General features: G+C 40.0%; 4 protein-coding genes across 4 annotated transcripts; 2 read left to right on the top strand and 2 right to left on the bottom strand.

The window, feature by feature from the left end:
- Positions 1-1,007: 1,007 nt before the first annotated feature.
- atp7a (ATPase copper transporting alpha) lies at positions 1,008-11,983 on the top strand. Its single transcript, XM_079556116.1, has 23 exons — positions 1,008-1,282; positions 1,693-1,817; positions 2,848-3,337; positions 4,012-4,776; positions 4,864-5,064; positions 5,150-5,313; positions 5,423-5,584; positions 5,671-5,747; positions 5,819-6,041; positions 6,123-6,356; positions 6,432-6,523; positions 6,589-6,716; positions 6,898-7,052; positions 7,142-7,276; positions 7,357-7,551; positions 7,698-7,880; positions 7,959-8,172; positions 9,403-9,549; positions 9,630-9,772; positions 10,683-10,886; positions 11,016-11,133; positions 11,207-11,309; positions 11,396-11,983. Exons 2-23 carry the CDS (start codon positions 1,698-1,700, stop codon positions 11,658-11,660), a joined length of 4,518 nt encoding a protein of 1,505 aa, XP_079412242.1. The 5' UTR covers positions 1,008-1,282; positions 1,693-1,697; the 3' UTR covers positions 11,661-11,983.
- A 2,167-nt stretch (positions 11,984-14,150) lies between these two features.
- Positions 14,151-19,741, bottom strand: sfxn1 (sideroflexin 1). Its single transcript, XM_079556117.1, has 11 exons — positions 19,622-19,741; positions 17,459-17,628; positions 16,534-16,704; positions 16,291-16,389; positions 16,119-16,194; positions 15,315-15,400; positions 15,084-15,211; positions 14,962-15,011; positions 14,735-14,784; positions 14,584-14,631; positions 14,151-14,448 (listed from the first exon to the last, which is right to left on the bottom strand). The coding sequence occupies exons 2-11, from the start codon at positions 17,620-17,622 to the stop codon at positions 14,352-14,354; spliced, it is 969 nt and encodes a 322-aa protein (XP_079412243.1). The 5' UTR covers positions 17,623-17,628; positions 19,622-19,741; the 3' UTR covers positions 14,151-14,351.
- Positions 19,742-20,067: 326 nt separating this feature from the next.
- On the bottom strand, positions 20,068-23,015 carry LOC306963304 (serine/threonine-protein phosphatase 2A catalytic subunit beta isoform-like). The gene is made up of 7 exons (XM_079556825.1): positions 22,780-23,015; positions 22,153-22,362; positions 21,882-22,055; positions 21,717-21,806; positions 21,075-21,236; positions 20,875-20,993; positions 20,068-20,774 (listed from the first exon to the last, which is right to left on the bottom strand). The coding sequence occupies exons 1-7, from the start codon at positions 22,879-22,881 to the stop codon at positions 20,702-20,704; spliced, it is 930 nt and encodes a 309-aa protein (XP_079412951.1). The 5' UTR covers positions 22,882-23,015; the 3' UTR covers positions 20,068-20,701.
- A 291-nt stretch (positions 23,016-23,306) lies between these two features.
- atp5po (ATP synthase peripheral stalk subunit OSCP) lies at positions 23,307-24,994 on the top strand. The gene is made up of 7 exons (XM_079556819.1): positions 23,307-23,398; positions 23,634-23,684; positions 23,762-23,872; positions 24,009-24,138; positions 24,361-24,473; positions 24,562-24,648; positions 24,729-24,994. The coding sequence occupies exons 1-7, from the start codon at positions 23,372-23,374 to the stop codon at positions 24,837-24,839; spliced, it is 630 nt and encodes a 209-aa protein (XP_079412945.1). The 5' UTR covers positions 23,307-23,371; the 3' UTR covers positions 24,840-24,994.
- The last annotated feature ends 1,312 nt before the right edge of the window (positions 24,995-26,306 follow it).

Genomic DNA, 26,306 nt, shown 5'->3' with positions numbered 1-26,306 from the left:
TTGCATTTCTACATTTTTCTTCTCTTGTTCACTATGAACTGTTGATCGCCGTTTAGCAACATTTCAACATTAAGTTGTTCTTTGAGGTTTCTTTAAAACATGCTTGTTCCCGTATACTTCACCAATCAAAGGCGGCCTGAGTTCACAGATTAACATGTGTTTTTTTGGGCATGTCCTTCAGATTATTCCTCACTCATTTATAAACAAAAACAAATCTGATGAAGGCACTTTACAATATTATTCTTCCATCGTTCTGTCACCCTTGTTTTTAGTTTATACCAAAGGTCCCAGTTAGTCATTCCACACTGTAACATGTCTGACAGCTACTTCTGCACCAACAGCACAGGCTGCACATCAGACACATGTCCATCATGGTCATATGTCTCACACAACAGTTAGAATGACCATTAGAATGGTTATTATTATCCATAACCTCTTCACATATGCATAAAAGTAGTTGCCACAATAATATTAATGATTTTGAATACAAAAATTACCATGTTAATAGTGTCCCACTTTACCAATTACAAGTGTCCCACTTTACCAATAGCACCTCTAAAAAATTATCATTGGACCAAGCTGTGTTTGAGGCAAAATTATAGCTTCTGTGTTAAACAATTGACTTTTTTCCTCCACTGGTGTAAAACAGACATCTAAAGCTTTTTAAAAATATATAACATTAAAGACTTTGGCATTTAATTCCAAACAAAAAATGAGGTGGAAAGTGAATTTTCAAAAAGTGTCCCACTTTACCCATATTGACCTATAAAATATAAACATATATAAGTAAAATAAATAAATAAAAACAATAACATCACAAAGAATTTACAATAATTTCAGAGGTGCTTCACTATCTATGCGCTCTCTTGTGAACCATAAATATAAGATAGCGATGTGAACCATACAGTACAGTCATTGCCTGAAAGGTAAAGCTCAGGGCGGCATTTACCCAAAGTGGTTACCATGGCACCCCTACGAACGCTCCGCCCCTGTGCGTGACGCAGCGGTATGCGTCCGCCGTGGCGTCTGAAGCACATCGACGCAGAAGACCGAAACCAAACAGATGAAAAAAGAGGAGTTTATGTGACAATGGGAGGGAGCCGATACAATCACACGCTCCAGAATTTGTCGCCGACCTCAGATCCCTCAATGGTCCTGTTCCATTGCCTAAAATGAAGGGCTAAAAGCTAAGTGTGCGTAGTTTGCTAGCTTCATTTAGCAACAGACCTTACAGAGCAACGCCAGAAGCCAAGACTGCCAACCGATTACTTCCCTTTCACAGGTAAAAACAAAAACGGCTTTGTAGGTTTATGTTCTGGGAAAAAAAACAAAGTTGGAACAAGAAACAAAACTTCATTTGTCATTTTGTAACTTGATTGTAGTTCAAACCTGTCCAAACCTGTGCAGTTGTTCAGTTTTGCAACTTACAAAGGTTGCCAAGTTGCATCTGCTGTAACTTCTTTGTGTTTGCGCACAGATGATTGCCTAAACGTATTTACCTCAAATCAGCAAACACATTTTATTTGTATATAACTGACCTACTGCTCGCTTTTTACAAAGTCACGGTAATTTATCATTTTCTTTCATTTTTTTGTCCCGTGTGGAAGCCATAGGCTCGCCTAAGCTTAAGATATTGAGTTAGATATTGGTCGCGCTTTGCCTTGATGATGAATACATTTCTGGTCCTTTCAGGAAAGATGACGCAGAAAGCTAGCGTTTTCACTGCCACTGTTGGAGTGGAGGGCATGACTTGTGGGTCGTGCGTCCAGTCCATTGAGCAGCGCATCGGAACCTTTCCTGGAGTAATACACATAAAGGTGAATGATCTTCGAGACGTGCTAAAACGTGCTGAACAGACACTTGCTCCCATGTTTCCTCATTGACATGTCTTGAACTGACTTGAGATGCGTGTCACACTGACACGTTTCACTTTTTATTGGTGTCACATAGATAAAAGGGATATGTTTAGTAAAGGATTTGTGACCATTTGACTAGAATTGATGGTATTGGATGTTCCCTTGGTCTTAAATTTGTCTCAATTAAACCCAAGTAACATGATGTCACTATATAGGACCTGGCAGCTGATGTGGCCTGCTGCCTTGTGTTTTATGTGTTCATGCCCCAGGCTAGGGTTGGATGGGAAAGATAATGTAATAACTCCTCTAGATAAAGCTTTGGCCTTTGCAGATGGCTGCTTTGGCCAATTCTCTGTCTGTGTCCATAGAAAATGTAATTTATATCATACCCAATAATGCATGAATTGTATTACTTTTATTTGGCCAGCACACTCAGACACACATCCAGCTCACATGTTGCTTAAAAAATGCATAGCAAAAAGCAAAGTCACAACACTTTTCTTACTGACCTCCACAAGGATCACTTGCTCATAGCTCAGTCAAGTGATCTCTTCAGTGAGTCACATGTTTCCTTCCTGTGGGGGGTTAAAGGAGCACAGGGGTGACAGAACTTATTTTCTAAACATTGTTTTACGTTTACTGAATCCATGTGCCTTGAGAGAAGGTGGGCAAACTTTTTTTTTTTTTTACCAAAGGGACACATTTGGTTTTGTTATACTTTCTAGTATCAGTGTTGGGCTCATAAAAAAAAAAAAGGAAATGCAACATTTAGTGTCAGTTTAGTGGTGGTTATTCATTGAGCTGATCTAAAATGTGGGGCCGGGCTTCAGTTTACTCATCTTTGCTTTTTGTTCAAAGAGTCAGAAATGTACGTGCTTGCTTATATTATCTCTAGGTTGTTGTTTTTTGTTTTTTTTACAGAAAAACCCTATATTGTTGATAAGCATGCATCTGAATTTTTATTAACTGTCTCATATTTCTGCATTTTTAGGTGTCTTTGGAGCTAAAAAATGCAACCATCATCTTTGACCAAAACAAGCAAAGCCCTGATTCTCTATCCTTGGCTATTGAGGACATGGGTTTTGACTCTAGCCTCTCAGAGTCCAGCAAAGCCACACCTGTTGCCACGGACACTCAGCTCGTTCCAGCTTCAGGCCTCACTTTAACTGCCGAAAAGGAGGTGCTAGACCAGCTCAGGCATATTCAGGGGGTGCTGGAGGTCAGTCACAGCCCTGTACAGAAGGGTTTCTCTGTCACTTTTGTCACCTGCCTGACGTCTACACAGGAGCTCAGTGAAGTAGTCGCCAGTATAATTGCAACTGTACCGTCCAAAGACAGCAGCCCTAGTTTGTCCCTCCCTCACAGTGCCGGGGGTGAGGCAACTCTGCTGAAACTGTGCATTGATGGAATGACCTGCCACTCCTGCACAACTACGATTGAAGGGAAGATCGGAAAACTGAAAGGGATTGAAAAGATCAAAGGTTTAAATATTTTTATTTCCTAAAAATAGATATGAGTTCTGTCCATTTCTGCCTAGTCACTCTTACTGTGTATTTTGTGTCTCGTGACTTGTAAATACCTCAGCAGGATTTTGCAATGAGGGCATCAAAACAAGATTGTACTGTAGTCTCCTGAGTGTTTCCCACACATGTTTACTGACACACTGTTGGCTCTGGCATTCCTAATTCATTGCCATTTCCATCTTAGTAAATTCTTAGTAAGGTCAAGCCTGGGAAACACACACTCACTACATAGAACTTCGAAATCCTCGACACATGATCTTTATCAATAATGATATTCAATAAAAAAAAAAAAAAAGGTTATTACCAAAATATGAGTTTATTAAAAAAATATTAAAAGGATACATTTATTGCAAAAGCCATTAAATACTCCAATAAGTGTAACTGAGTAAAGTATTTAATTAGATTTCAAGATTGTTGACAATGCCTTTTACTTGTATTGGTACTTAATGGGGTATCTGGGAAAAATATTGTTTTATCCCCCCCAAAAAAACTTTTATTTAATGATTATTTTAGGGTAGGTTTATATATTTATGATGATTTAAGTAAAAAGATAAATATAATTTGTCGTAACAATTTATTTTGTCCATATTCATCATTATAAAAGTGCTCATTTGTCCCTTTGCTGTTCACAGTTGCTTTAGAAGCTAAAGAAGCTACCATTGTATACCTACCATACCTCATCACCATCCAAACCATCCTGGACCAGATTTCCCGAGCTGGATTTAAGGCCACTGTCAAGTCCAAGCCCCGGCCTTTGCAGCTGCCAAGTGAAATCGAGCGTTTTGTTGATTCCCAAAAGTCGGCTCTTTCTTCACCTTCAGACACAACAGAAGAGACTGAGATCTTCATAGATACAACACCTGTCGCACTCCGGGTCACGGGGATGCACTGCCGCTCATGTGTTGTCAACATCCAGGACAATATCTCCGTTCTGCCGGGTGTCTCTTCTGTGGAGGTTTCCCTGGAAAAAGAAAAGGCCTCAATATGTTACGACCCTCTGCAGATATCCGTATCCCAAATTCACCAGGCAATTGAAGCTCTTCCACCTGGAAACTTCAGGGTTTCACTTTGGGACTCCCCGGGTGCTCTGTGCTCTCCACCTTCTCCCCAATCCGCATTAACGCAGCCTAGTTTGGGAGGCCACGCCAAATATGCTGTGCCCCAGCCGTGTTTTAGCCAGCCTCTGTCGTCTGTAGCAAATATTCATATTGAGGGTATGACATGTAACTCCTGTGTCCAGTCCATTGAGGGCATGATCTCTCAAAGGAAAGGTGTCAGTTCTGCCAAAGTGTCTCTTTCAGAGCACCAGGGTGTCTTTGAGTATGATCCTCTCGTAACCACGCCGGAGGAGCTCAGGGAAGCCATTGAAGACATGGGATTTGATGCTTTCTTACCTGGTTCGAAAATTACATCATTGCAAATAGTGTAATTAATATGAAACTGAATTCTAACATATCTATATAATAATTTTATTTTTTATACAGAAACAAACTCACTGCTTCCTGAATCTACTGTGAATACTTCGAAGTCCCAGAGCCTCGCTCATGTAAAGGATGTGAACAGTGACATTCACAAAGAAAACACTTGTATCAAAGATGCTTCTTCCAAATGTTACATCCACGTTGGAGGCATGACATGTGCTTCTTGTGTGGCAAACATTGAGCGCAACCTTAAGAACGAGCCTGGTAAGTTCAACATTCTAATTTAAAGAAAAGTGCTGTTGAGTTCAAGAATCTTGTAGTAAAATGACTTGCTTCTGTTTCCATTAAGGCATATTTTCAGTGCTTGTAGCACTTATGGCCAGTAAAGCAGAGGTGCGCTACAACCCTGAAGTGACTGACCCTGTGAAGATTGCGGAGTGTATAAAGGAGCTGGGGTTCACTGCCTCGGTCATGGAGGACTATGAAGGATCTGATGGAAACTTAGAACTAGTGGTGGGTCCCATAATAACACTGAAACAGGCATCTTCATCATGTGTTATTTATCTATTTGTGTGCGTAAAGACAAAGCCTCTCATCTGGTAATTCATTTTTCCTTTTCAAGGTGAGGGGAATGACGTGTGCCTCTTGTGTTCACAAAATTGAATCAAGCCTCATGAGAGAGACGGGGATCATTTATGCCTCTGTTGCCTTGGCAACTAATAAAGCTCATATTAAATATGATGCTGAAATTATGGGTCCTCGGGACATAATTAAACATATTGAGGTTAGATGTTTTTTCTCTTCAACAATGGTATTTTAGTCATAATTTATGATAATAATAATTTAGTAATAAATTTGCATTTATTACAGAATCTCGGATTTGAAGCATCCTTGGTTAAAAAAGACCGCACTGCAAGTCACTTAGATCACAGCAAAGAGATAAAACAGTACGAGTTTGTATTCTCTAATATCTAATGCTTTATCTGAGGAGATATTGATAATTGTTTGGCTTTTCCAGATGGAGAAAGTCCTTCTTTGTCAGCCTGATTTTCTGTGTGCCTGTGATGGGCATGATGATCTACATGATTGTCATGGACCATCAGATGAATGTCTCTCATCATCACAACTTCACCACAGAAGACCGCAACCACTACCACTCCACAATGTTTCTAGAAAGACAGCTTATTCCTGGCCTGTCCATTATGAACTTGCTCTCCTTCCTCTTCTGTGTGCCTGTTCAGGTAACCATGTTATGGTCATGTTCAGTTGACCAGAGGACATGATTTATTTTTACCACAGCTTATTCTTGTCTCTTTTTTCAGTTCATTGGTGGTCGTTATTTCTATGTTCAAGCTTATAAAGCTGTCAAACACAAATCTGCCAACATGGATGTGCTTATAGTTCTTGCCACCACCATTGCCTTCACCTACTCTCTGGTCGTTCTAATAGTAGCCATTGTGGAGAAAGCCAAAATCAACCCCATTACTTTCTTTGATACACCACCAATGCTCTTTGTCTTTATCTCTCTTGGACGATGGCTCGAGCAAATAGCAAAGGTTGATTTTTCTTGTATAATTTTGTTTTGTTTTTTGTTTTAGTATTGTAAATTGACACTTGTGTATTTTTTATAGAGCAAAACCTCTGAAGCTTTATCCAAATTAATGTCACTACAAGCTACAGAGGCGACAGTGGTCACACTTGGCAGCGACATGTCCGTTTTAAGGTAACTTTTCCTAGACTTTTCGTCTATATCCACTCTATCTGTCTCTTATTACAAATACATTTCAGTGAAGAGCAGGTGGATGTGGAGCTGGTACAAAGAGGCGATGTGGTTAAGGTTGTTCCCGGTGGAAAGTTTCCCGTTGATGGAAAAGTGATTGAGGGGCACTCGATGGCTGACGAATCCCTCATCACAGGTGAGTGCTGTATGAGGCCAGTTTGCAGTTGATCAGGCTTGAAAGATATTACTGTAGAAAACAACTTGTAGAAAATATCTATCTGAGCTGTCACATGATTCATTTATACTGTTTATGCTGCATATTGTTTCCAACAGTTTTGCTGCTCTTGATTGTGTTTACTGACATTTACTTTGTGCAGGGGAGGCAATGCCAGTAACCAAGAAGCCTGGGAGCACAGTAATTGCAGGGTCCATTAACCAGAATGGCTCTCTGTTCATCAGTGCGACTCATGTTGGCATGGACACAACACTGTCTCAGATTGTCAAACTGGTGGAGGAGGCCCAGACATCTAAGGTAACAAACTATTGGCCTTGCACTGAAGTCTCCTTAAAATAATTTAATACTAATCTGGTCTACTACAAATTTCTTGTCTTTCATGTTAGGCTCCAATTCAGCAGTATGCTGATAAAATCAGCGGTTACTTTGTGCCATTTATTGTCGGTGTATCAGGTCTTACCTTGGTGGCATGGATCATCATTGGGTTTTTGAACTTTTCGCTGGTCGAAAAATTCTTTCCTGTAAGCTTTTTATTTTATAATGAAATATTTTCAAAAGTAGTTGTAGAGAAATGTATTACCACTGCATTTTGTACTTCCAGGGTTATGACAAGAGCATTTCCAGGACCGAAGCGGTGGTTCGCTTTGCTTTCCAGGCCTCCATAACAGTGTTATGCATTGCCTGTCCCTGTTCTCTTGGCTTGGCAACCCCAACAGCTGTGATGGTGGGAACAGGAGTTGGAGCTCAAAATGGCATCCTGATAAAGGGAGGAGAGCCACTTGAGATGGCACATAAGGTTTGTTAATGAAGATTCTCACGTCCCACTGATGATCTGTGGTGCTGTCATTATGATGTGCACAGTTGCCAACCTGATTACTCGCACTATAAAATCATATTATGTTTAAAATGTTTAATTAAAAGCCTTATTTTGTCTTTGTAAAGGTCCAGTCAGTTGTGTTTGACAAGACCGGGACCATTACATATGGTGCTCCCAAAGTCATCCAGATGAAAATAGTCGTGGAAGGAAACAAGATGCCCAGGTCCCGACTCCTGGCCATTGTAGGAACAGCAGAGAACAACAGCGAACATCCTTTAGGCGCAGCTATCACCAAATACTGCAAACAGGTTATTTTCTTTATCCTTCATTACCAACTAAATACAACAAACATAATATTTTACATATCATCATTGTTGTTTCTGCAGGAGCTGGGCACAGAGTCTCTTGGCACTTGCACTGATTTCCAGGCAGTGCCGGGTTGTGGCATTCGATGTCAAGTGAGCAACACAGAGGCCCTGTTGAAACAGGCGGACAGCGACAGTGAAGACAACAACCAGCGCAACAACGTCCTCGTCCAGATCAGCGACACTCGCTCCTCATCCACCTCGCACCCGCTCATCATGGACCCGCAGCCACTCAGTAAGAAGCCCCAGAGAGAAAACTCTGCTGAAATGTGTTTCAAGTGGTTCACAGCGGTCTATATGTAGAATATAATGTCATAATCTCAGAGGACGGCGAGATTCAATGTTTTTGCAAAAAATTATATCAGAAAATCTACAAATGTTGAACAGAAATGTGCATATCAATCATTAGTATCTCTGACTGTTAAAGGAATAGGCCACCGTTTTTACATACTAAGATATGTTCTTACCTTACTTTAGACGTGTTAATATATCCCCGTATGGTCTTTGTCCGTGCGCTCTGCCAGGCAAACGGAGCACATACGCAGCCTCTCCCACATGCCACATAGCTCCAAAAAAGCTCACGATAGAAGCTACCAAGCTCTTCCACGTGTTCCCTATTTAAATAAAGTTACGTGAAGTGTTTTCATGCGAAGTATATTTACACAGAAATGTAGCATGTCGATTTTATAAGCAAATAAAAAGGGGGACTATATTGTGAGGCGTAATGATACGAGGAGCACAGCGTCCGCGTAGTAACTCCTAAAGACTTCCCCCGCTCACTTCCGTCAATAACCTTTAGGAGTTACTGCGCAGACGTTTTACTCCTCGTATCATTACGCCTCACAATATAGTCCTTCTTTTTATTTGCTTATAAAATCGACATGTTACATTTCTGTGTAAATATACTTCACATGAAAACACTTCACGTAACTTTATTTAAATAGGGAACACGTGGAAGAGCTTGGTAGCTTCTATCGTGAGCTTTTTCGGAGCTATGTGACATGTGGGAGAGGCTGCGTGTGTGCTCCGTTTGCGTGACAGAGCGCGCGGACAAAGACCAGACGGGGATATATTAACTCGACTAAAGTGAGGTAAGAACATATTTTAGTATGTAAAAACGGTGGCCTATTCCTTTAAGTAATGGGAAGGTCTTAAATTATTAGTCATTTCCTGTTAAACTAATGATGGTGGTTTAAAAATACATAAATAACTTCTTTCAATATGGAAAATGAATTGTGCTCCTGTTAGACATGGATCCCCCTTCACACTGAGACGACATGAACACAGCATTAATCTTTAAATGATTAAAGGGAGGGAAAAATTGTTGTTCTATTTTAAGACATTGAACTTCATGCCAGTTTTTGTGTCATGCTGATTGTAGAGATATTAACCTTGAACCATGCATTTTAACTTGCAAAAGCTAGATTCCACTATAGTAATCTGCCTGTCCTCCGATGTCTAAAAGGCCTGATTCAAACAGCCACCTACGTTGTTTTGATTGGAAACCGAGAATGGATGAGGAGAAACTGTCTGCAGGTCAGTTCAGACGTGGACGACGCTATGACAGAGCATGAACGCAGAGGACGCACTGCTGTACTGGTTGCTGTAAATGGTACGTAACTTATTAAGTTATAAGATGATAGAATTACCGTGATGGAAAGTTGTTGCATATTTATTTGTTTTTGTGCTTAGATTTGCTGTGTGCCATGATAGCCATAGCTGACACTGTGAAACCAGAGGCGGAGCTGGCAGTGCACACTCTGAACAAAATGGGGCTAGAAGTCGTCCTAATGACTGGGGACAACAGTAAGACTGCACGAGCCATAGCCGCTCAGGTAATATCAAAGACCAAAAAACATGTTTTAATTGTTGAATCTTGAGGCAGTGTGTCCCCCTTTTGAGGAACCAGTTAAAGTTGTGTATCATAGTGTACTTAGAGGATGACTTACTTGGAGGTCTGCTTCGCGGGGCTCACTCAGGGGGGCGCGCATCGGACACACTCACTCACTCACGTTCACACACACACTGAGCTGTCCTAAACTAAACACATTGGAGACACATCCCACCACAATATAGTACTAGACTCTAGTACTAAATGACAACTGTTTAATTGGCATCTTTATTTCAAAGTCCCGACCGACCATGACACGAATATCATTATATTTTTGGATGACTCGTAACCACGGGTGACGGCAAGCACCTACTCATTTCGGATCAACCCGTGCATCACTGATCTTGATCTCTTAGTATGTCAGTGCTCTCTGCTGGACACGTGTGGAATTCGTTCCTTTTTTTTTTAATTCAAACTTCTCCCTAGTAGCTCGAGTGAGCATTCTGGTTATTCATTTAAAAATCCATTGCTCCTCACAAGAATGGGCTTAAAAGGCCACATTAAATCATTTTGCGAGCCGTTACTGGCACGCAGGCCTTGCGTTTGACACATGTGCGATAGGGAAATCTGTTCTCTGCATTTGACCCATTCTCAATGCCACTGGGGAGTATTGGGCCGCAGGGGTAGGCAGGTGCCGAGGGACCCAGGGACCCATCTCCAGATGTGGAGCCAGGCTGATGGTCAGAAACACCTGGCTGGACGATTCATCTATTGTGCATGTTTTTAGTGGCAGGGGAAACTAGAGTGCCTGTAGGAGAACATTTAAACTCCACACAGAAAGGACCCCGTCCAGGAATCGAACCCAGGACCTTCTAGCTGTGAAGTGCTCATGCCGCCAAATGTTTATTTTTCAGGTTGGCATCAGGAAGGTGTTTGCTGAAGTTTTGCCGTCTCACAAAGTGGCCAAAGTGGAGCAGCTGCAGCAGGCAGGAAAACGAGTGGCTATGGTTGGAGACGGCATCAATGACTCACCAGCTTTGGCCATGGCAGATGTTGGGATCGCCATAGGAACTGGGACAGATGTTGCTATAGAGGCGGCAGATGTGGTGTTGATTAGGGTAGGTCTATGAGATTTAACTTGTAACACCATATTGGTTAATTTAGTGATGTGGAAATGTTTTTATTGTTTGTAAGTAAATACCCACCCATTCTGTATGAAATAACCTACATTTGTGTATTGTACTTAGAACGACCTGTTGGATGTTGTAGCCAGCATTGATCTATCAAAAAAGACTGTCAAGAGAATAAGGATTAATTTTGTCTTTGCACTAATCTACAACTTGGTTGGCATACCTATTGCTGCTGGTAAGGATCTACTGACTGTTGCATAACTGAATGATTTTTAGGTTATAAAATGTAAGTTCCTGTTTTTGTTTAGGTGTGTTTCTTCCCATCGGTCTGGTTCTGCAGCCATGGATGGGCTCTGCTGCCATGGCGCTATCGTCTGTCTCTGTTGTGCTGTCATCACTTTTACTCAAATGGTAAAACATTAAAGCATGTTATAATCTGCTGTTTGTTTACAAATTCAAAAATACATTTTCTTACTTTTTATACTTATTTACCACAGTTACAACAAGCCTAGTGCTGAGAAGTTGGAATCTCAGTTTGGGCCATGTCGGCGCGGGGGCAGCCTGTCTGACGTCAGTGTTCACATAGGGATGGGTGAGCTCCGCAGACCCTCTCCCAAACTCAGCTTGCTCGACCGTATCGTCAACTACAGCCGTGCTTCTATCAACTCGCTGCGATCGGACAAGCACTCCCTCAACAGCCTGGTGCTGAGCGAGCCTGACAAACACTCACTGCTGGTGGGGGAAGCGGAGGAAATCTGCTGAGGTAACATTGAATTCACAAGCAAGTACAAACCAATATTGGTAAACCCACCAAGAACTCACAAGCAGCCTTAGATCACAAGGAAAATGTTATCTGCTATAGGACCCCTGTGGGCAGGACTATTGATTTAAGGAAAGCATGTGCCTATAGGTTATTTTTGCTGTTATTGCCCAGCCAACTGTCAACCGTCTCTATTATCTCTATTATGGTGACTCTTTGAGCCGTCCTATCTAATGGATTGAAATATAATTAAGATATTGTACTTTAGGTCAACCCACTGTGAAACCATCTTTAATATCAATCCAAAGACATTTTAATGGTGTCCAGGGGGAACACTGCACATTGATATTTTAACCAATTTTCCAATATAGGAAAACAATCTTAATGCATCATTTCACAGTATTTATATTATTTATATCTTTCCTTCTTCCTGTGTGAAAATGCTAAATCACTGCACTGCGTAGTGTAGGACACAGACATACTCAGTGTATAGGATATATTGTGTAAAACCGTGTAACATGTATGACCTGGATTCTGTAAATGTCTGACTTCACAAGTGCCAACTAAATTGCCGCTTTGGCAAAGTCCAGTACATTCCAAAGATAGCACTGAGCACGTGTTGAACTCGAACAGTGAGCTTTCAGAGCTGAGATTTCATGGTTAAACATGTGGGTGACAGAGAAAACGATTACTGCAATGGTGATGTATTTGAATAAAAATAAAGTTATGAGTATAAGAAACAACATGATGAACCGTCCAGTGTGTTAAACTGTGTAGTGTATTTACAGAAGACACATGTTATATTGAAAGATGCTTTGTAATGGTGACAAAAGCCAAAAATATCTCGTCATGTGTCTGTAAGACGATACAAAGTTTGTGTTTTCAACTGTTAGCTTTTTCAACGCGCTCAATTGACAGAAAGGCTCTTCAAACTCCGGGGACAAAGCGCAGCAGGACTAACGTTTATGGACACAGCTGCACCTCCGCTTTTCCAAACAAGTTACTGAGATGGTTTTAAATCATGTGGTAATGTTTTCTTGGCCTGTGGTTGCTGCTACTTTGATGTTTTATGTCTTCTGTCTGGTTGTGTTCTGTTCTGAAATCAGGAACTATTTACTCCAGTTTTCTGTGTTGGATCTCTTTGTGGCAATCAGAGGCATCTTGGTGCTTTTTTCTATAATGCATAAATATATTTCATCTGTTTCTGTGCATTGTTTTGACTTGAGTTTGATCTATGTGGAGTGAAAACATGTTTATGTGTTCAATGACGTGCCTTGGCATTAAAATGCTTTTTAATCTGACAGTGTTGATGCGTGCTTCATCCAGCAGGTGGCACTGTGGAGCCAATACAAAATATCCATTTTGCATTCCCAAAACAATATTAGTTATTGCAAAATGAACTTTATTTTCACATTGGCATCTATAGATCTGTTTTGTTAAAAAGACATAATCCTAGGTTGTGTGCTTAAAAACACATTTATCTCAAATCACGCAAGTAGATATTTGGCCCAAACAGTTTTTGAGTTTAAAGGTTGGTTAATACATTTACAAACAATTATGTTAAAACATTGTGCTTTTTTCAGACTGCTGTAAATAACCAGAGTATAAAAACTACATTCAGTGACTTTTGACACCAAAACAATAGGACCACAAAGGAAACAGCTCTAAAATGCTGAGTCTAAATTTTAACAACAGTGATCATGTTAATTAACATTGTACTAAACACGACAAAAATCACAAAATGAGGAGCAACATATGCAACTTTTTTTTTTATCAAATCGTTTTTTTCAATAAATGAATAACATTTAAAATGTAAACATTTACTTTGTATGATTCCTCTGCATGTACATGACTTTATTACTTAATACAATTACACAATAGACTAGCTCTGTTTTTTATTAATTATCAACTGGGTGAATAATAAAAAAGAACTTTTGTCAAAGTTCACATTGCTCAATTATTTAACAATATAATTAATTTAATATATCATCTATATATCAACCTAACTTAATTCAACCAACGTTCTCAGTAGTTATCAAGCATTTTAAAATAATGAACCTGGCTTTGAATCAGACCAATTTATATCTGAAATAGAAAATGGTGTGACCTTGTTTTAGCTCCATGAACAAGTACAAGCACTTTGAGAGGAGCAATTTGTTCTGAAAGTTTTGCAAACACTATGTAGCACATTAATACTTAAGACATCAAATTTACTGTAGCACCTTTTCTATTCCTTTAACGTTAATGCTGTACCCTGTAGAGAGTGTATGGGTTTAAGTTAGTGCCCAAAGACTTGTTAAACCTCAGAGCGTGAATGTAAGATGCTTATTGAACATTTATTGTATGTGATTCATTAAATTAAATAAAAATAAAATAGCACATGGTAATTGACTTTAAAAAATCATGGCAGATTTTTTGGCAAAAGGCCTTTAACTTACAATAAATATGGAGATGAATCATTTTCATACTAAATGACAATACTTTTCATTGGCAAAGTCAAGTTTTTATCAGTTACCATAAACTCACATACAATCACATAAAAAAAAAATCAAGCTCTTCATTACAAAAACGGGGCTTCACATAACCATTTGAAATGTGCACATGAGGAGAAACTTAACTTTGGCACATGATCAAAAGAGGGGTGTAGCCTGGCAGAGGTGTTGTGGCAGTGTCGTGGGGCAGCGGCCACAGATTCATAGACCTTTGTTGAAGTAGACCCTCTCCACTCCGGGATGGTTCGCCCGAATCTTCTCCTGTAGCTCCGGCTCCAGGCGGCTCACTGATATCGAGCTGAAGCCACAAAACAGGAATGTGAGACGTTCAGGGGTTAATGGGCGAAACATGCGCGAATCAGCATATTATGCAATGGCAGGATTGAATGATGCAACCTCTGCATGATTTTACTGACAGAGATCTTACACTCACCTCTTTTGAGGAAATAGCGCACAACACAGAGGAGTGGCAAACACCAGACTGAAACATAAGATTCAAAGAAAATGTGACACAAAGCAACTATTTCTATCTCACCAAAGGGATAAACAAGAAGGCTTATCAGGTGGCCCATCTCTCAACTCACCAGAATCCAACCAGGCTGACTTGAATAGGTGCACTCATCCATGGGAACTTCTGAAAAGACCAGGCACAAAAGCAGTGTTGAATTCCCATACTAGAGTGGCCTAGTGGGCTCAAACCATTCATTGCACTCATGTGTGACTGATAAAAGCTACAAAGATTGTCCACGTTATTACTATCTAGAAAGATAAGGTTGCTGTGGCTAAAAGACTTTGTAGGTGAAATACATACCTTCATGAATGCCTTCTTTTCCAAGTGGTTCATGAGAAATGGAGGGATGGCTAAACATACATAAAAATCAAAGTCACTGTCAATGGTTTATGACTGCTAAGAAATTCTAACGCTGTTCGTACCCATTCCCGGCGACGCCATGAGGATTCGGGAAACCACTACCTGAGATATGGCCTGCTGTGCAGCTTTTGTTGATTCTCCTAACCTATTATCGTTCTCATCTGTAATAGGAATACCGTGCTTCAGTTCTCTGCAAGAAGAAGAAAAATCAAATCATATTTTTTGAGTCACTGGAGTGTTGAAAACCAAGTGATTAATTTCCATGGTTTTGATCTAGGATAGGTTTTGTTTACCTTTGTCTCATCAAAGGGATATTTATACAGTTAGCAGCAGCAACAGCAGCAAATGGAACGAACCGCCCGATCAGAGGTGAGACGTGCTGTGGTATATCAAAAACGTTGTTAAATATTAAACGTTTTCACAATCTTAATAAACTTATTTCTAATAAACAAAAATGTATACAATTTTGAATATTTTTCATTACAGACTTTAAACGCTTCTCAAAGCGCTACAGTAAGCCAGAATTGCTTTCACTATAGATAAGAGATTTGGAGACCTCAAGCATTTAAACAGAGATATTTGCCCCAAACCACACACACTATAATAGAGTCTGCAGAACTGCGTCTCATTGGTGCACATGGGAGGAAGTGAAGTCTTGTTTGCAGTGGTCCCGTCATCTTAATCAGCCCTCGATTCACACGCTTGAAACACTTCCGCTACCGCACACTACAGCTTCATCTGCATCCAAGTCAAGTTACTAATGTAGCCACGGCTGCCCTTAGAGATGACTGAGGGAAAACAGGCACCCAACGTGCGCCAACTGTATCTTCTATCATTCACCAGATCTAGCAATCTTTCTCACACCACAGAAATACTACGTACAGGCAAAACAGATGTAGTGTCTTTCCAGAATGCATTGGCGGGAGCTGGGATTGAACTGACTGATCCGACAACCCCCACTGTTGCATATTCACTTTAAGGTCACAAAGTAGATAAAACATTCCAAATAATGCAAAGACTCACAACAAACAGTCAGTACGTTGTGTTACAATCATTAAACTTGAATTGAGTGGCGTAGGGGTTAGCTGAATTAATACCTTGGTTAGTGCATTTAGTCCTAGAGCTGTGACGACTGCCCCTGTTGTGGCAGACACATAAGCTGTGCCAAGCTGACTGCAAACACAAGAGTCGACTGTGAGATTAGACAAACAGGCAGCACACGTTATTAAAGTGTTACGTATGGAGATAATATAGGTAAAGAGGACTTACTTGACTGTGATCGGAGCATCTCCACTTCTATTAGTGTAATTGACGATAGCATTGAACGACTGATTGATCCACTGCCAAAACAAAACAGCTGGAGTAGTCCTACCGACAAGGAATAAGTATATATGAAAAAAATTAATGATTGTCCACATATTCTGAAGAAACAGCATTTACATTTTTTGTGCATGAGTTGCAGATATTGATAAATGATAATCATAAAAGTAGGTCATGGCTGCATGCTCTTACTTGTAGAATGTCATCATACACCCAGTAATTGTCATGTTCATTGGGACCTGTGCTGACATGCGACCAATCAGGATCATCTTCTCTCCGGTGTCGGGGTGAAACGCGGAGTCAAAAATGTATTTGGCCCTCCACAGCTCATCCTCCGTCAGCCCCGGGGACACAACACCTTTTCTTTGAATGGGAGAACATCACAATATGACTTTGATTTTTTTTATTGAGCGACACTACGAAACGTTTCACCCATTTAAAAAAAACACAAAAGGACTATAGCAAAAAGCATTTATGGGTGATGAAATACCTCACAATATATACATCTTTACTGTAGGGCTGGGCGATATATCCATATTTAAGATATATCAATATATTTTTAATTAGATATAGAATTAGACCACATTGCGTATATTGGGATATTTCAAATTCACATAAGCTATTAAGTTACCAAAAAGAAACAGGTAATCTCAAGCTGATTTTTAAACAAGTTTATCTTAAACTGAGCACTTATTTTATAGGCTATTTCTATTTCAGATATTATTTTATTTAAATGTACACCATATGGAGCTTTGTTATACAGTGTTTATGTTTACATTTTATTGTGAGTTTTCAATAAAACTACTCATATTTGGCTTTGACTTAACATTTCATTTCACAGCTCTCACTTTGTGGAAAAGGTATTGCGATATATTTATCGTATATTGACATTCAACCTAAATATATCGCGATATAAGTTTTGGTCCATATCGCCCAGCCCTACTTTACTGTGACTGTGTGAACTTGGACCTCACTCATAAGATTGCTGGGAGAGGGACATCACCAGCTCATTTCAGTGCATTTTCAGCATTTCATTTAGTTTCTTCATTTAGTTTTTTAATGTTCCACACTGTGGCTTTAATTTACGTCTCTAAAATATCACTGCAATTGCTCTTACCTATAGTCAGTGATGATATCATGTGCATGGGTTAGTTGTTCGTTGGTGAGAAGGACGTTTCTGGGATCAGTGACGGTGAAAAAATGCTTTGCTCGACCCATAAATGTGCTTTGGTCCCACCGAGGCTCCTTGATGTTGATGGTCGTGGATAGCTCTGCAGCCATGTTTATCTGAGAGAAGAATATAAAGCAGCGATTTCAAGGTATGCTCAATGAACCATATCACAGTAATTGTACTTAAAGTGAGAGAGCTATACTACATAGAGCAGTCATGTAGAACTGATTCTGAATGATATGACACAAATTTGATATACTCAGCGTTGTTGAATATTGCAGTAATTATGCTATAGGATCAATTGAAAATATTACACATTTAGGGTAGTTAAATTTGTAGCATATTTATAAGTAATGTTGTTTTGGTTATTGCAATGAATTATGCTAATTAATAGGCTCTAAATTTTGCCTTGTGCTACGTAAACCCATATGGTGGTCTTTGACATCAAAACAAAACTGATCTTGTGTCATTTTAATCTCTTAGCATAACTGCACAAACTACATAATTATAAGACATTCCACAAACTCTCTTCCGTCCCAAGTCGAGAAACACTTGTGAAAAACAAATGCAGGAGCCCCATGCTGCTGCTTATTCAGCATTATGTTACTATGGTAATGGCTGACCTGACACAAAGGTTGTGAAGCGCTAAATTGCAAAGCCCTATTATGGTCACACACCAACCCCCAAACTGTAGCTAAAAGCCGGCTCTTGGCACTGACAGGCCTGGGGGAAAAGGCAAATGCTCAAATGATTTCACTCAACAAAGCACCTCCATGCAGTAGGGAATTGAACACATTGTGACAAATGTCTACAATTACACAGGCCAACTGTAATCCTAATCTCAGATCTGGGACTGGCCAATCCCATATTTAAAAAAAGAAAAAACATAATGTGGACATTTTATTTGTGTTTTTGGAGAAAATATCTAATTGCAATTTTCTTGCAGTAGTAGTAGTCTTAAATTGTAATACACTTACATACTATGTACTATGTATACTTATATAATATGTATTTGATTTGTGAAGTAGACCTTTTAAGCATGTCCAAGAACCGTAACATTGAAATAGTAATAAACAGATAAAATAATAGAAGAAAAATGTAGAAAAATCCAAATATTGGGTTCACAGGACATTCTACTGCCTAAATACTGTACATATACAGCCTTTGCAATTTGCTATTCAATATGAACTTTCTATTCAATGGCATTCGATGTTTCTTCTGGAAAGACTATAGCCATTCCTGAAATGAATATAAGGAGACTGGCTGATTTGACCATTTGATAAGCCTCATACAGTTTTTATTAGTAGTCTGTAAATTGAAAAAGGCACGCTGTCCCTTTAAATCCAATTAAACTGCATGGGGTCCTCACGAGGTGAAAACAACATGACTTTCTGCTTTAGCAATGAGGGTTTATTGTAGTCTGGGAGCATCTTTCTCCTTATGATAAAAAAAAAAGATAAGGCTCATGTACATTAGTAATGACTGTAATATTAATGTTGGATCATGGACTTTAGACTTGACACGGCCTTTGATCCAGAAACCCCTCAGACGCTGTTCTGCCCTCACTCTCAGCCAATCAACGACGGTCTGCGTGGCTATATATTAACCTGCGATTCACAACAACTGTAATTAACGAAAAGCCTCATTGTACAGTATTCAATAACACGTGGACATCTCCACTTTTCATTCATTTGAGGTGGTCGAAGAGAAACGTGCTGTCAAATGGGTAACTGTCCAAAGCGACAGACCAGTTACAGCTGGACCTGTCTAGCGTTGCGTAAAGGAGCGCACATATACAGTTGTTGCAAAGAAAAGTCATACACGCGGCACTTATTATATTAAAACCACACGCATTTCCCCACAAAAGCGAAAGAATAAAGCCCGACATCTGTCCCCCCCCCCACGCTCGCAAATATCCAGTTGTGCGCCCAGATTCAACTAGTATCAGCCTGCCACATCCACACATCCAGCGGCGGCAACCCAGCGCGCGCCCCCTCTCCCTCTGCAAGAACGGACACATCTACTGCCATTTATGCGACAAGAAACCCAAGACGCACGCATCAGTTGATCAATATTGGCGCAAAAGAGACAGAATGGCCAGTCACTTACTGCACTGTGAGCTCCTGTCGTCCGCGAGAGGCTTCCCTGAAACGCTGCAGCAGCTAATTTGACCTGCAAAAGGAGCAGCAGCAGCAGCAGCAGCAGCAGCACTCGGAGGAGCGACCCACCGCGACCGGACGTTCATTGTCACAATAAATGCAATGACCAAACAAAGGTACCAAGCACTTCTGTACAGTAGCCCGGAGGTTGTAAGTATATACATGTAACTACCAATAATAAAGCGTGCTTGACAGTCCCATCTCAAGAATAACAAGGGAATAATAACAAATGGCAAAATAAAAACATAGTTGAAATAGTGGTTTTATTTGATCAGCGGCGGAGCACTACATCCGCCAGTGCGCTCATACGCTTTCCTTTATTGATAGAAGCAGAGGCAATAAATCAGCAGTCGGTGAAACTTTTAATTTCTTCACGTGTTTATTGAATACATTGACATATCTGGGCCACTATTTAGGCTATGCAAAACATAAAAAAATAAACAAAAATAAAAATGCAGAAAATAATTTACAAGAAAAAATAAGGATAGCCAACATCTATGAAGGAATGTGTCAAAAAGCAAAACAAATACATGTTAGTAATTAACTGTAGTATAGATTTATTTGTATTCAATGTTGTAAGATTGTTCTGAAATATATATATATCTATAAGCAGCCAGGAAACACCTTTCACACAATTAGATGTTCTCTACCTGTACCGCTATATTCTGTACCTCTTCCAAAATAAATAAAGCAATTGTTTACATAGTGCAGTCTTTGAGCAGAGCCATGCCACATGAAAATTGCACATTATATAGTGTATATGGAAACACACTTCTTGTCAGTAACAAAAAAACTGTTACAGTAATCACTCCTGACAAACCAGCAGGATTTCTAATGTTTTTCTTCAAAATTGTGTGGATTGTTGAATCATAAACATCATGCAGAGGAGAGAAGTTAGCAGGATAAAGATTTACACTGAATTAATGATTTTTTTCCTCCTTTAATTATGGCACAAAAGCAATCGTCCATGGGAGTATAAATGCTGCTTTTTTCAAAGCATTGTGACTTCTTTCACCAAGCTCTCGACTCCTTACAGGAAATAGTCAGGCGTCCGTCGTGTCACATGGGGCTCTCCTCTGCGTGGCGCTGGGTCAAACTGTAGACTGAAAAAAAAGGAAAAGCACTTTGGAGTTACAGTCCCCTGGACCTGTAATTTGGAAAGATGCTGCACACTGAATGTTCAGAAGCTTATCAAACACATACAAGGAGTATTTCAGTGTGTCATCAAGTTCCATGATTGCAGCCTGGTTCCCACATCGGTAACAATAGTTGGGTGCACTGAAGATTGTTACAACATTACGGTCATGGCACCAGTTATAACCCTGTCAGAACAATATGACAAGTGGCCTTTAGACAACTCCTCTGTGGGAGACAGATGTAGAAAGCAAACCCTTTAATATTACCTCCATCACCAGCTGGTGAGCTCTAGAGACCAATGTCAGTCCATTAGCATGGTTAAACGTCTCAGAGATGTCCTGTCCAAAGGTGTAGCCAGCACCTCGCGGTGAGATGCCCCACCCCCCACGATCATCAGGATCTGACCATAACAGGTCACACATGGGTCCCTGAAATGACCAAAATATAATATGAAAAGATTTTTATTAAAGCATTGTGATGAACAGGTTTGTTTAATTCATTTGCTTTATGATATTGCAATCTAAATCAAGTTAAATGTTAATTGTTCATAATATTTCAACAACATAACCTATCTGTGTCCCAGAATTATTTCCATGCTGTGGGTTGCCAGCTCACCTAAATCTTTATCAAAATCGTAGAACCTGTCAAAAAGTCATAATTTGTGTCTCCATAAATTCCTAAATTTTCAAATAAGGTATGGTGACATATCCTCAGACACTAAAGGCAACTAGACTAAGATACCTTTTTCAAACCAGTCAAAGCACATGCTACAACAGACCTTTAATTTGGTAGCCTAACTAAGTTGTTAAAAATGCTGTATAATAAAACTTAATGGGATGAATATAAGAGAGGGATTCCTGGTCTGGACACTATTGACCTATTTTATATTATGTACATGTTCTGTGTACCTCATGAGGGACCTCCTGCAGGCGATCCAGCGCTCTGATGTGATCGAGTGTGTCTATTGACGGAGATAGCCCTCCATGTAGGCAGAAAATCTTAAAAAATATAAAACATTTATAGTACACAAGACCCAATGGAGGATCAAAGCAATTCTTTATGATCAATCTCACCTGGTTGTCTACCAGCGCAGTAAGGGGCAAATAGTCAAATAGGTCAGTGAAATATTTCCAAACATTTGCATTTCCATATTTCCTTAGGCATTCATCATAAAATCCATAGACTTGTGTGATCTGCCGGCTTTCATGGTTTCCTCTAAGAATTGTGATCCGTTCTTGAAATCGTACCTAAAATACATTTTTAAAATGAACAATACTGTCAACTACTTCAAAACATTATTGTTGTAAGATGTGTCCTTTATTGGTATTTGAGAAAAAAATGTACCTTAAGAGAAACCAAGAGTGAAACAGTTTCCACAGAATAATAGCCTCGATCAACATAATCTCCCATGAAGAGGTAGTTAGTATCAGGTGATTTGCCTCCAATTTTAAACAGCTCCATGAGGTCATGGAACTGGCCATGGACATCGCCACACACAGTCACAGGGCATCTCACCTCCTGCACATTGGACTCCTGTGTGAGGATTTCTTTTGCCTGAGAAGGGAAACAATGACTTGACAGTTACAGTCGCTTGTTAATGTCTGTACAGTCTGTGTGCATGCCCCATAGGCTGCTACAACGGAGTCTGTCAGCCGCAGTATGGGCAGCAGATAATAAAATATAAAATGACATCTTGATCAACATGTTGGCTACACAGCTTATTCCTGGATTCAGAGTGGGCGTAGCTCAACGAAAATGTATTTGCAGGCTCCATCTTCTGGAGAGACCAGTTCGTAGCAATGGGCTGCATTGCTCTGGATGTAGGGATGCTATAAGGCCACACGTGAATTACACGGCTTTTTTCTTAGGACTACAGACCGTTTGGGATGACATTATGACACTCTTTCATTCGATATAATCGGATACAATAATAAATAGAGCCAGACTAATTCCGCTAATTCCCAAACCTACCTTTTCGCAGAGAACTTTGACCTGATTCTCTGTAAGCTGTCTGCACTCATTCAGTTGTTCAATCCAAGCATCCAATTCCTTGTTAAATGTCTTGTCGTCCATGCCTGAAGCGACGACCAGCTGGAATAAGTAAATACTCTGTAGCGGTGGCTGTCCGGCTACACTCGTCCCCACAGCCGCCAGTCATTCGCAGCTGTGTGTAGGCTCTGCGTATGTGCGCCACAAAAAGACTGCGTCACATCACACACTGTGTGTGTTTTGCTTATATAAAACTAGATCACAGGCGAATAAATGTTTACAAATGTATGGAATCTTCTCCAGAAAAAGTTACATATTTTTCAATTGTTAGGCCATTTTAGTTCTTTTTTAATTTATTTTAATTTTAAAGTATAACCTTTTTTCGTGTATTTTTGATTTACGTACACATTGTACACATCGCGATATTAACGATATGCAACAAGCCATGATGGGAAACAAAGCAGACACTGTATTTTGTTGATTTTGCGTCTATAAAAGAGTGCGTTCCTTATTGGTGAACGTGGTCGCGCTTACTGCGCATGTGCCAGTTTCTGTCGGTCGGCTGTAGGAGAAAATGGCAGCACTCATGCTAGGACAGCAGGTTTGACATTAAAACGTTATAGTTTGTTTTTATGTTGAAAAGATTTGCCAGATTGCAGTAAATGTACAAGTTCTTATTGGCTGATTAGTTGTGTGTGTGATAAAACAATCCGTTAAGGTCAGTTAAAATGCACCAGGCTGTTGAATGACAGCTAATGCTTTAGCTAATGCTTTAGCTCCGATTAGCTATGTTCAACCTTTGCAGAACATCGTGTGACTTATTGTTTTCCCTCCAGGTTCGCCAGCTCAGTACATCTGTAGCCAGGCCAGCTTCGAAACTGATCAAGGTAGTTGCTTTAAAATCTATACTTCATTTTATGTCATTGTCGACAAAAGTCTTATCCTATGTTTTTCTGTGCTCTAGCCACCCATCCAAGTCTATGGGGTTGAGGGGCGCTATGCCACTGCTCTGTTCTCAGCGGCCAGCAAGCAGAACAAACTGGACCAAGTGGAGAAAGAGCTCGTACAAGTTCATGTAAGCAGTATAACAACAATAATGCACTTGTGTTTGCTTTTCAATAGTCATGCAATTATCACCGGTCACCGTTACTTTTCTATCACTGCTTGTCAACCATAATCTAAAACTAACCAACATTTATGTTTTGATGTAGACCCTGATCAAGGACCCAAGGGTCTCTGGCATTGTCATGAACCCTCACGTGAAGCGCAGTATCAAACAGAAGACCTTTACCGATGCTCTGACAAAGTCAAAGGTGTCATCCATCACCGTGAATCTCATCAGTAAGTCACCCCTGTCATTGGGTTGTTTGGGAAGTTAACACATGAAATTAGGCTGAAGTATTACATTTACTTCCAATAGTACAGTTAAAGGTTTGGCTTTACATACATGTATACAAGGCTACTGTTTGTTTACTCATAATTTCTTCTAAATTGTAAAAAGCGGTTAAAAGAGGGTACTTGCACTAGCTTTGAAAACTTGTGAACATGTTTTTGTATTAATAGATGTTTTGGCCGACAATGGTCGTCTGCCTCTGACCGCTGATGTAATCTCTGCTTTTGAAAAAATGATGAGCGCACACCGTGGAGAAGTTCTCTGCTCGGTCACAACTGCTCAGGTACAAATAAGAAATGTCCTGTATTTCAAATGGTTCACCAAATCTTGTTGATCATGCACAACTGAAGTATTGTCAATTTGTGTTGCAGCCCTTGGATGAAGCAAGTCTCACTGAACTGAAAGTTGCCCTTAAAGGTTTTCTTCAGAAAGGTGAAACTATCAAGCTAGAAACAAAGGTGATTTAACTACATTTATATTATGTTGCAAATGCCTCTTAACATTTTTTTTAAGTACCTTTTTATCTTTCCTTTTTCAGTCTGATCCTGCAATCCTTGGCGGCATGGTTGTTAGCATTGGGGACAAGTACGTGGATATGTCCACCAAAACAAAGATTCAGAAGCTGACAAAACTTATCCGGGAAACATAATTCCTTTGACTATGAAAGATGGCCACTGGGGGATGCTTATTGCTACCTGTTCTGTCCAGCATTGTTTAATGAGTATAAAGTATCTGTAATTAAAAATATGGATGTTAATAAATAAAACTGAGGGAAAAAAAAGGCTTATTATTGTTGATTACAGGCTTGGATGAGTTTGTGTGAATAAAACACCACGATGTGAAGAGCCAGGCTGTAAATTAGGTTGAACAGCACCTATAACACCCATTAAAAACAGGACATGCATGGCTTTGGCTTCACTGGTTAATCTGATAAGTTTGTGTATTGTTTTATATTTTTGTGCTGTAGACCTTTTGTGAAGCACTTTGGTCAACAGTACTTTTTAAATGTGTTATATAAAGTTGTTCAGATCTTTTAAGTTCAGCTTTAGCAACACAATAATAGGCATATGACTGATGTTAAATTTAGGATAAGGTTTAGGCAACATTCTAAAGTGATGTATCTAATTTTCTAGTACTTTTGTAAATTGAAATGGGGAAGGGGTAGTGTCATAACTTCCATAGAATATCACTCACATTTGTTCCAATATCCCGTCATCTCCGGGGGACAGCAAATGGAAAGGTGAACAATGCTTAGCGTAATACTGACTATGGCCACTAGAGGGCTTTGTGCACCATGACATAGGTTCTAAATATTAACTCCTCTTTCTTTGGACTGTTAATATAATTCTCATAAGTGCCGAAGGTGATGTTTTATGGTTGCACTATGGGGATGCAAATCAATTGTTCTATCCATAAAATATGTATGTTTTGACTTATTGTTCATCTATACCAGTCGTTGATCATAGAGAGGCCTGTGCCACATTCATTAAACAAGTCAAGTTTCAACTTTGTCCATCTACTCTTCGGCGAGTTCTATGTTCTTTGTGAATATAATCCTAACCTGACAAGAGCCAGATTGATATCCAGCCCACGTCGACGCGAGTCTATTGTCCTCTCGGGACACGCCAAATTCATCGCGTACGCACAAGTAGAACCAGGCTACAATTAGACAGATAGACCGTATTGTTTCTGTTTTGGGCTGAGATTGTCCCAAAACTCTGTAACGAAGCGTGGCTCCTTCGCTGGGCACTGCGCGGCCTACGCGAGCGTCCAAGCAGAAGACTTGAGGAAGCAATATGGCGCACGGAGTTTTAGGCCGAAACCACTGTGCGCCTCTCGCTCATATTGTCTCCATGTTCTTCTATCATCGTATCTGGCTTTTCAGTATGATGTGGGGCTTTAAACGCGCCGACCGGGTGACATTTAAAAGCGCCATAATTCAACGACGCACTCACTTGACTGTTATTACCATGTTGTGTCGCTATTATTATAACACAGTGGTGATTACAAACTTCACCTGGACGTGCCTGCCCTTGCATGAAGGCCTGTGTGTGTTTGCATACGTGCTCAGCGCGTGCGTGTGCGCATGAGAGGAGGGTGAGTGTCACGGCCCTCT

The sequence above is a fragment of the Gobius niger genome, assembly GCF_951799975.1.
Source record: "Gobius niger genome assembly, chromosome: 5".
NCBI lineage: Eukaryota > Metazoa > Chordata > Actinopteri > Gobiiformes > Gobiidae > Gobius > Gobius niger.
The sequence above is the reverse complement of the archived record's forward strand: the minus strand, read 5'-3'. Positions and strand labels throughout refer to the sequence as shown.